Below are 10,999 nucleotides of genomic sequence, written 5' to 3' on the forward strand. Positions count from 1 at the left end.
ATCAGTGGTCAAGGTTGGTACAGTACCTGTAGGGAGATGTGGGCAGAGTTATGGATCAGGTGTTAGGGGTGGTATAGTACCTATAGGGAGATGTGGGCAGAGTTAGGGATCAGGGGTTAATTAATGTTGGTACAGTACCTGAAAGGAGATGTGGGCAGAGTTAGGGGTCAGGGGTTAGGGGTGGTATAGTACCTGCAGGGAGATGTGGGCAGAGTTAGGGGTCAGGGGTGGTATAGTACCTGTAGGGAGATGTGGACAGAGTTAGGGGTCAGGGGTTAAGGTTGGTACAGTACCTGTAGGGAGATGTGGGCAGAGTTTGTGGTCAGGGGTTAAGGTTGGTACAGTACCTGTAGGGAAATGTGGGCAGAGTTAGGGGTCAGGGGTTAAGGTTGGTACAGTACCTGTAGGGAAATGTGGGCAGAGTTAGGGGTCAGGGGTTAAGGTTGGTACAGTACCTGTAGGGAGATGTGGACAGAGTTAGGGGTCAGGGGTTAAGGTTGGTACAGTACCTGTAGGGAGATGTGGGCAGAGTTTGTGGTCAGGGGTTAAGGTTGGTACAGTACCTGTAGGGAGATGTGGGCAGAGTTTGTGGTCAGGGGTTAAGGTTGGTACAGTACCTGTAGGGAGATGTGGGCAGAGTTTGTGGTCAGGGGTTAAGGTTGGTACAGTACCTGTAGGGAGATGTGGGCAGAGTTTGGGGTCAGGGGTTAAGGTTGGTACAGTACCTGTAGGGAGATGTGGGCAGAGTTTGTGGTCAGGGGTTAAGGTTGGTACAGTACCTGTAGGGAGATGTGGGCAGAGTTTGTGGTCAGGGGTTAAGGTTGGTACAGTACCTGTAGGGAGATGTGGGCAGAGTTTGGGGTCAGGGGTTAAGGTTGGTACAGTACCTGTAGGGAGATGTGGTCAGAGTTTGTGGTCAGGGGTTAAGGTTGGTACAGTACCTGTAGGGAGATGTGGACAGAGTTGCGTATCTTGACGCTGGGCAGCTCCAGGTAGGTCCCTTTGCCCAAAAGATGGACGGTAACGATCTTGTGGCACTTGTTTCCGGTGAAGCCTGGCAGGCAGCGACACACAGGCTCCCCTTCCACCACTAGACACTGGGCATCATTCTGACACTCTGACTGGTCACATGGGCTGGTCTGCAGCAGGATCATAGGAGGAGGGTTCTCGCAGAATAGACCACTACAGGAACACAGAGACAGTCTGTTAATATCACACTCAATCAAGCTGCCACACACACACTCCACTATGGTCTCTCCCATTATGATTATACACACACACACACACACACACTATGTATGACTGCCCCTGACACATAACATCATAAGAGAGACTCTCTACGTCAAACAAAAAGGTGGCGGCCACGTTGTTTCATTGATCCTGCTGTTCGTCGGCAGACAGAGACAGTGATGCATCATGAATCTTTCCCCCCAGATCCCATCCACAGGCCCGTCCCACACTTAGCGCTATAATTAGCCATATGGAGCTTCATCTGCCTCATCACACCACCGCTCCGCACCACCCAGTACCGCAGGCCTCAGACTAGACAGCCAAATAGAGGAAAACAAAGTACCATCTGAAGCTCCTCACAGTCTGGTTATCTGTGTGTGTGTGGGTTTGTGCGTGAGTGCGCCGGCGCCCTCCACAGATGGCGTGACGCTGTTGCGGCACTGAGTCTCTACAATGAGTTCAGTCGGTGCTGAATGTGGACTCACCTAAAGCCCTCCGTACACACGCAGGTGTACCCGTTGACTGCGTCCACGCACTGGGCCCCATGCTGACACTTGTTCTCCAGACAGTCGTTGTAGTCCTGCTCACAGTGTTGGCCCACGTAGCCGGGCAAGCACTCACACCTGACACCCACACAGGAAACAAAGGCACACAATGTTGCGAAGGAAAAAAAACTCACTCTCTCTCTGCCAACTGCCACCGAACTCTCTCAACTGCATTCTCTCATCCTTCTGGCGTATTGACGCTTAGCTGTGACTGAACACCCTCTATTACTTCACCTTTAACAACTGCCACTGAACAGTCCGTCTTCCTAACGTATGACCTTTCCCAACTGTTACTGAACTCTCTTCCTAACATAGGAAAACTGTTTTACTGCAGTAGTCTGCTACAAGTGTGACTTTAAACAGCACAGCCAACTCAACTACAGTTTGTTCCTTGTTCCTCAGTCATGAAAAGAACAGGATATTAAGACGGTGGAGGAACAGAACACAACAGGTTGTCCTGACGACTACACCAGACACGGGTCACTTCCGGTGGGTTGCTACTGGTGACCTTTGAACTTGATTAGTCCCGCCCCCTCGGACAGCTGCCGGTCACTCACCTGAAGCCTTTGGTGAGGGGGATGCATTTGGAGTCATGCTGGCAGGGGTCGAAGCCTTGCATACAGGGGGCCACCACCTCCTCACATAGGTCCCCTGGGAAAACACACACACACACACACACACACACACACACACACACACACACACACACACACACACACACACACACACACACACACACACACACACACACACACACACACAGTGGGAAAGATAATACAGAGACTGTGAGATCATCGCCTAAGCTTAATTCTTCCACATATACACACTAGCTAACGTATGTCTTCATTTGACTTAGTGATATTCAAGTGCATTGCATATTTACAAGCCTAGGATTGTGAGTAATGTTTTTTTAAGAGTGTTTTTTGATTGGTCCCATTGTATTATGATGACTATTATGATGACTCCCCAAAGCACCATCATGGCTTTCTCAGCATTCAACAGTTGGGTCTTGTTTCTACTGCCGGCCTGCCTGGTCTCCCATACAGGGGGAGTTGGGGGTTGTCTTGCTCAGGGTATTAGCCGTGCAAACTTGAAACACATGTACTATATTGTGCTGTAATCTGCATGGAATACAGGGCTGTGGCTGCCCAGATGAGGCCCCATCTGAATCCACTAAATCACTGCCTGGCCAAGTGTCCCGGTTCAATAAACCCTCTGTCCCTGTCCACCTGCTTGACTAGATCCCCTCCTCTAACAGGGGGGCTGCTGGGGCTCAGCCAGGCTTTCACAGCACAAGGCCTCTCCTCCTCTCCTTTACACTGACTGACTGACTCCCTCCCTCCCTCCCGCCCTCCCAGTACAAAGCCTCTCTGAGTCTGTCTGCTGTTGGGCTGAGGGAGAGTAGATGCAGACACTCCACAGCCTGGCCCCTGAGAGATCTTTCTCTCCCTCCCCCCTCTCTAACTCAATCTCTCCCTCCCTCTTTAACACTATTTGTCCCTCCCTCCCTCCCTCCCTCCCTCCCTCCCTCCCTCCCTCCCTCCCTCCCTCCCTCCCTCCCTCCCTCCCTCCCTCCCTCCCTCCCTCCCTCCACTTCTCTCTCTATCTACTGCCAGGTCTGTTTCCTCTGCCTCTCCCTCATCCGGCAGCCTCATGGTGGGGGCCCTGGGGAAGTCTGCCAGTGTCCCAGCAGCCGCCACTCTACAGGGGAAATCCACTCCAATTGGGCTTCGATGGTGCTCTGTGGGGAGCTGTCACAATGTGTCTGTGTCTGCCTGTTTTCATTGCTACAGGCTTGGCTCTGGTTTCGATTGGTACGGAAAACTGAAAGTCAGTGGCAAAATGAGAGTTGATATGCACTCTATTCAATATGAAAAATAAATCATTTTCCGTTTAGCTTGCAGTTTTAGTTTTACAGGGGAAACAGGAAAAATAAACACAGAGAAGGTGTGTGGAGAGAGAGAGACTGACCTTTTCCCATATCATATCTGTCAGCTTGTAAAGGAAGAAAGAGAGAGAGGAGGATCGTTTATAGATGTCACTGTGTCTCATGGTTCTGATAACCAGAGGGTCCAGAACACTTAACCCAGATACACACACACACACACACACACACACACACACACACACACACACACACACACACACACACACACACACACACACACACACACCAGATGGAGGCCACGTCCACCCCCCTAGTCAGCAGAGACTGGTCATCTTACGCTGCACTGTGAGGTGCGGCAGGGTAGTCTAGTGGTTTTAGTGCTGGACTAGTAACCGAAAGGTTTCAAGATCAAATCCCCGAGCTGACAAGGTCAAAATCTGGTGGTTTGCCCCAGTAGGCTGTCATTGAAAATAACAATTTGTTTTGGATTTTGCCTTGCCTAGTTAAATAAATGTAAATAAAATAAAAACCTCCTCAGAAGGTCAAGCAGTATGCCAATTGGACAGCCACCTAGCCACCCCCTCCTTCTACTCTCTCCCTCCCTAACATCATGTTCCCAGGATCTATTGGTCATGTGATGCAGGCCAGTGAGACACTCTCTCTCCTTCTAGTCCAGGGTTCCAATAGGTCCATGGGTCAGAATTTATTTGGACCCCCAAGCTTTAATGGGCTTTTTATGTTTTGTTTTGTTGTTGGACATAAAATAACCAGGAAATCAGCTCAAAGTGATTTTAATTGAGGAAATCTGTTCCCAAGTATTCCCACGCACAAATAGAGAGGCATATGTGATCCTACCCCAATGTAATCAAGGTTTGAAATTATATATTTTTGGTCAAATACTATAACTATTTAGGCTTCTTGTGGTCAATTAGCAATGTACAAACGATTTAGAACTGTGTTCTGCACCCCCCCCAACCAACCTGCTAAATAAAAAAATCCCACAGCTGAATTCAATTGAGAACCCCTGCTCTAGACTATATCCATGTAGTGACAGACAGACATACACACAGACACAGACACAGACACACACACACACACACACACACCGTCTTGCTTGTGCTGGTTTAAAATAGGAAGCAGCCAAATAAAAGTGCTCTGTGTGGATGGCTGGATGGATGGATAAGGGCGGAGAGAGAAGGAGGACAAACAGTTAGTTTAAAGGAGGCCTAATTGCTGGGTTAGCTTGCGGACTTCCCCTAGAGTCGGGCTGTGGCTGCTGCTTCACAGGGCCGCTTGGCGCTGCCCACCGCCAGCCCAGGTGCCCATATGCCCACACTGAGGGGGCAGTATGTGTAGCAGCCTGGCTGCTGGATGTCTCTCTACTGCCAGCCTCTAGCCTCATTGCCCCATACAGGCACTCTGTGTTCTTTGCTCTGGTCCCAGGGGAGGCTGGGACTGGGACGGACACGGCACGGCGAGGCCTACAATTAGGCGTGCAGCGTTAATGACAGGGTCGATGTGCGTTGGAGCAGCTGCACAGATCAGCGCCCTCCCTCCCCTGTGACGCCTGAGTCAGGCAGGCGATGGCGGGTGACGGCCCATGATGCCCGACCGGGGAGCTGCCCGCCTCGCCTGCCTGCCGTGTGCACTGCAGAGAGAGAGAGGCCACAGCCTGGCAGAGAGACAGTGGGAAAACTTCTCTCCGTCTCTCTCACCAGAACTGGCTGCCTGCACTCGGAATTGCACTGTCAGCGATTGGGCAGAACTCACTGGACTGTGCAGTCAGGCCCCCCCTGCCAAGGGATTCCTACCCCCTCTTTGCCTCTTTGCTCCAACGTGACTGCAATGTCATCTCCAAAGAGCAGTTTCAGGTCAATGCGGAAAAAACAGTCCATTATAGGCTAGCGGAAAAAATTACTCTTTGGTTGACTTGATAAATAACTAAATGACTCACAATTGCTTTAAATGCAATTTCAGAGCAGAGGGGTTTGGAGTTTCGTCTATGTTTAAGCAGACTTTTATCTTGATGTGGTTGACTCGTTTACATTTTTTTTTGTATTAGAATGTATTAGAGAAGCACAACAAGTGGATGAGAAGCCAATGTATGCTCATGGTGTGGCTCGTCTCCACAGAGTAGTGTTCAGTGCGTGTGTGTGTGTGTGTGTGTGTCCAGTACCTGTGTAGTTGGGGGGGCAGACGCAGGTGTAGTTGTTGATGCCGTCCACACAGGTGGAGTTGTTCTCACAGTCATTGTCCTCACAGTCATCTGGGTTCACCTCACACTGTAGACCCTCGTAGCCTGGTGGACACGCACAGCTGCCGAGGGGAGGGGAGAGGAGAGACGATAGGGGGCACAGTTAGATAGTTAGCTCGAGAATAGGGAATAGGGTGCCATTTCAGACACAGACAGAGTCACAGAACCATACTGGGTACACCCTCTCTACCCTCCACACTGAGTCGGGGAAGCGTACTGGGTTTCTTTCCACTTGTCAAATCCACTCTCCAGATGCCCTCTGCTCTTTGTCTCTGGCCCCTCTATTAGTGACTAATGCCCTTTGAAAGCCTAAGACCTGGTATAAAACCTGCACTTTAATGGGAATAACAACAAAGGTAGAACTCCAGTGGCATTTGAAAATGTAATCAGGTCTGTCTGTGGATTCAATAATTTCAATTAGACGTGGGTTCCTGTTTGATCCTACGTGGAAGGGCATTCATCAAGCTATACCTAAATGTCATGTCTGGAATTGGTAGACCGATTGAGACCGTACCCTTTGACTCAGGCACCACTGGCTCTGAATCTCGCTTGCATTCTCTCTCTCTCTCTCTCTCTCTCTCTCGGTGACGCCTAGCGGGCGTGGGCGGGTGGCTGGGGACAAGGCTGGCATCATGGGTGCGCCGCGTCAGGCGAGTGGGCAGAGGAGGGTGAGATAAGCGTTACTGAGCTGTGGCGGGCGTTACCGGTGAGACGGGTAGCTTCATCAAGCGCCTGTCTTCCTGTGAAGGCCAGCGGCTGCTGGTTGAAAAGAAAGAAGTAGAAGAAAACGCAGAGGAGAGGAGAGCCTTTGATTTCTTTAAGCAGTTCTCCAGAGGGACTGGCTGGATCACTGAGGTGTGTCATTAATGAGGCAGAGAGCTGGGGTAAACCTGGGGTCGGGCGGTTGGTTGGCGTTTAAAGAGGCCAAACAGTGGAAGACGAAAGAGAGAAGAGAGTGACAGTCATCTGCCTCCAGCTCTACGGAGCCATGGGATCTCACGGTGTCACTCACACACTGAAACACCACTGCTGACTGCCCGCTACTCCTCTGGCTGTACCCACTAGATAGGAAATAGGGTGCCCTTTTGGAGCGTAGAGAGGGAAGTGTGGGCCCAGTATGGTTCCATGACTGCATGTCGGTAGGGTAGTGATGGTAGAGAGGTCATCGATGTGTACCTGAACTGTTCCACTTGGCTTGGCATCAGGTGGCAGGTCCCTCCGCTGGCACAGGGGAAACTGATGCAGGCGTTGATGGCTATCTCACAGTTCTGACCCTGGGAGGGAGGGAGAGAGGTGTTAGACTGTCTATCACTGTGTGTGTGTGTGTGTGTGTGTGTGTGTGTGTGTGTGTGTGTGTGTGTGTGTGTGTGTGTGTGTCTGTGTGTGTGTGTGTGTGTGTAGTGGTAGTGGTAGTGTTACAGTATAGTGCCATGTGCCATTCAAGACCCTTAAGTCCACAGTCACATACAGCAGCAGCGGTCTGCGTCCCAAATGACACCCCATTCCCTACATAGGGCACTACTTTAAACCAGAGCCCTACGAACCCTGGTTAAAAGTAGCACACTATAGAGGGAATTGGTGCTATATCATGAAGCCGTATCCTTTCCACACGCGACCGCCATGCATGTCCCTCAGAGACACTGGCTCCCTGTTTGAATTTGAAACCACCGCCACCGTGACGCCCACTTCCTCAGATCAAAGACGCCATACGGGCGGACGCTTGTTTTTTTTGGGGGGGGGGGGTGTTCATTCTCTTTTCCTCTTCTTCTCTCTCTCTCGCTCAGCTTCTCATTCTCCTCACTCATTTCAAGTCATTTAAGCCCAGTGGAGACCGACAGAAAACAACATGCACGCAACCACACAAACAAACACACACACACACACGCACGCACGCCTGCACACACACACACAAACACACACTCAAACATTAAGATTTTAATTAAAAAGCAAGGCCAGGGTCTCGAGGTTAAGTTTGTATCTGTGTCTGTGGAGCAGGACACTGACAGGAATCCCATAACCAAACAAAAGGCTAATGATTAGACAAACCAACAGCACACAACACAGTGGGGACATTAAAACACACACACACACAGGCACGCACACACCCATCTGCTGGATATTTGAACACTATTTTACCCTTGGGTGGATTTGTGTGAGTTTTTCCAGACGACAGCCTTTTACCAGTTATTGTAACCCTTTTCAATCTCCACTCATTACTTACACCCAAACCAACTATTGCATTTCTCCGGGTCGTGGTGTGTGTGTGTGTGTGTGTGTGTGTGTGTGTGTGTGCACTCACTTTGTAGCCAATGGGACAGGTGCAGTGGTAGGAGCCACTAACGTCGCTGGCACATGTGCCATTGTTCAGACAGGGGCCGGCAAGACAGGGAGCACACTTTGCCATCAGATTTAGATCCACTGGACCTAAGAGAGAGAGAGAGGGGGGGGGGGGGGGTGGAGGGAAGGGGAGAGAAAAATAGAGAGGGTGACATATGGGGAGAGAGAGAGAGAGAGAGAGAGAGAGAGGAGAAAGAGAGGAGAGAGAGAGGAGAGAGAGAGAGAGGGGGGGGGGGTGGAGGGAAGGGGAGAGAAAAATAGAGAGGGTGACATATGGGGAGAGAGAGAGAGAGAGAGAGAGAGAGAGAGAGAGGAGAGAGAGAGGAGAGAGAGAGAGAGAGAGAGAGAGAGGGGGGGGAGGGAGGGAGGGACGTAGAGAGAGGCAGACACCAACAGATAGGGAGATAGAGAGGGAGATAGAGAGAGATGTAGAGAGAGGCAGACACCAACAGATAGGGAGATAGAGAGAGATGTAGAAGGAGGCAGACACCAACAGATAGGGAGATAGAGAGGGAGATAGAGAGAGATGTAGAGGGAGGCAGACACCAACAGATAGGGAGATAGAGAGGGAGATCGAGAGAGATGTAGAGGGAGGCAGACACCAACAGATAGGGAGATAGAGAGAGATGTAGAAGGAGGCAGACACCAACAGATAGGGAGATAGAGAGGGAGATAGAGAGAGATGTAGAGGGAGGCAGACACCAACAGATAGGGAGATAGAGAGGGAGATAGAGAGAGATGTAGAGGGAGGCAGACACCAACAGATAGGGAGATAGAGAGGGAGATCGAGAGAGATGTAGAGGGAGGCAGACACCAACAGATAGGGAGATAGAGAGGGAGATAGAGAGAGATGTAGAGGGAGGCAGACACCAACAGATAGGGAGATAGAGAGGGAGATCGAGAGAGATGTAGAGGGAGGCAGAGAGAGAGAGAGAGAGAGAGAGAGAGAGAGGAGAGAGAGAGGAGAGAGAGAGAGAGAGAGAGAGAGAGAGAGGGGGGGGAGGGAGGGAGGGACGTAGAGAGAGGCAGACACCAACAGATAGGGAGATAGAGAGGGAGATAGAGAGAGATGTAGAGAGAGGCAGACACCAACAGATAGGGAGATAGAGAGAGATGTAGAAGGAGGCAGACACCAACAGATAGGGAGATAGAGAGGGAGATAGAGAGAGATGTAGAGGGAGGCAGAGAGAGAGAGAGAGAGAGAGAGAGAGAGAGGAGAGAGAGAGGAGAGAGAGAGAGAGAGAGAGAGAGAGAGAGAGGGGGGGGAGGGAGGGAGGGACGTAGAGAGAGGCAGACACCAACAGATAGGGAGATAGAGAGGGATATAGAGAGAGATGTAGAGAGAGGCAGACACCAACAGATAGGGAGATAGAGAGAGATGTAGAAGGAGGCAGACACCAACAGATAGGGAGATAGAGAGGGAGATAGAGAGAGATGTAGAGGGAGGCAGACACCAACAGATAGGGAGATAGAGAGGGAGATCGAGAGAGATGTAGAGGGAGGCAGACACCAACAGATAGGGAGATAGAGAGAGATGTAGAAGGAGGCAGACACCAACAGATAGGGAGATAGAGAGGGAGATAGAGAGAGATGTAGAGGGAGGCAGACACCAACAGATATGGAGATAGAGAGGGAGATCGAGAGAGATGTAGAGGGAGGCAGACACCAACAGATAGGGAGATAGAGAGAGATGTAGAAGGAGGCAGACACCAACAGATAGGGAGATAGAGAGAGATGTAGAGGGAGGCAGACACCAACAGATAGGGAGATAGAGAGAGATGTAGAGGGAGGCAGACACCAACAGATAGGGAGATAGAGAGGGAGATCGAGAGAGATGTAGAGGGAGGCAGACACCAACAGATAGGGAGATAGAGAGGGAGATCGAGAGAGATGTAGAGGGAGGCAGACACCAACAGATAGGGAGATAAAGAGAGAGATGTAGAGAGAGATGTAGAGGGAGGCAGACACCAACAGATAGGGAGATAGAGAGGGAGATCGAGAGAGATGTAGAGGGAGGCAGACACCAACAGATAGGGAGATAGAGAGGGAGATCGAGAGAGATGTAGAGGGAGGCAGACACCAACAGATAGGGAGATAGAGAGAGATGTAGAAGGAGGCAGACACCAACAGATAGGGAGATAGAGAGGGAGATAGAGAGAGATGTAGAGGGAGGCAGACACCAACAGATAGGGAGATAGAGAGGGAGATAGAGAGAGATGTAGAGGGAGGCAGACACCAACAGATAGGGAGATAGAGAGGGAGATCGAGAGAGATGTAGAGGGAGGCAGACACCAACAGATAGGGAGATAGAGAGAGATGTAGAGGGAGGCAGACACCAACAGATAGGGAGATAGAGAGGGAGATCGAGAGAGATGTAGAGGGAGGCAGACACCAACAGATAGGGAGATAGAGAGGGAGATCGAGAGAGATGTAGAGGGAGGCAGACACCAACAGATAGGGAGATAGAGAGAGAGATGTAGAGAGAGATGTAGAGGGAGGCAGACACCAACAGATAGGGAGATAGAGAGGGAGATCGAGAGAGATGTAGAGGGAGGCAGACACCAACAGATAGGGAGATAGAGAGGGAGATCGAGAGAGATGTAGAGGGAGGCAGACACCAACAGATAGGGAGATAGAGAGAGATGTAGAAGGAGGCAGACACCAACAGATAGGGAGATAGAGAGGGAGATAGAGAGAGATGTAGAGGGAGGCAGACACCAACAGATAGGGAGATAGAGAGGGAGA

General features: G+C 50.7%; 1 protein-coding gene across 2 annotated transcripts in view; it reads right to left on the reverse strand.

The window, feature by feature from the left end:
* LOC139366141 (slit homolog 3 protein-like) overlaps positions 1-10,999 on the reverse strand; it is a 221,573-nt gene that overhangs the window by 20,773 nt on the left and 189,801 nt on the right. The window contains exons 26-32 of one of the 2 annotated variants that reach the window (XM_071103286.1): positions 8,217-8,341; positions 7,094-7,191; positions 5,840-5,979; positions 3,747-3,770; positions 2,333-2,426; positions 1,716-1,853; positions 942-1,182 (exon numbers count right to left, since the gene is read on the reverse strand). In XM_071103286.1, coding sequence (XP_070959387.1) covers positions 942-1,182; positions 1,716-1,853; positions 2,333-2,426; positions 3,747-3,770; positions 5,840-5,979; positions 7,094-7,191; positions 8,217-8,341 — 860 coding nt within the window. The remainder of the gene's footprint in view (positions 1-941; positions 1,183-1,715; positions 1,854-2,332; positions 2,427-3,746; positions 3,771-5,839; positions 5,980-7,093; positions 7,192-8,216; positions 8,342-10,999) is intronic. The other variant, XM_071103287.1, reaches the window with a different exon arrangement.

Source organism: Oncorhynchus clarkii, chromosome 14, assembly GCF_045791955.1.
Source record: "Oncorhynchus clarkii lewisi isolate Uvic-CL-2024 chromosome 14, UVic_Ocla_1.0, whole genome shotgun sequence".
Lineage (NCBI taxonomy): Eukaryota > Metazoa > Chordata > Actinopteri > Salmoniformes > Salmonidae > Oncorhynchus > Oncorhynchus clarkii.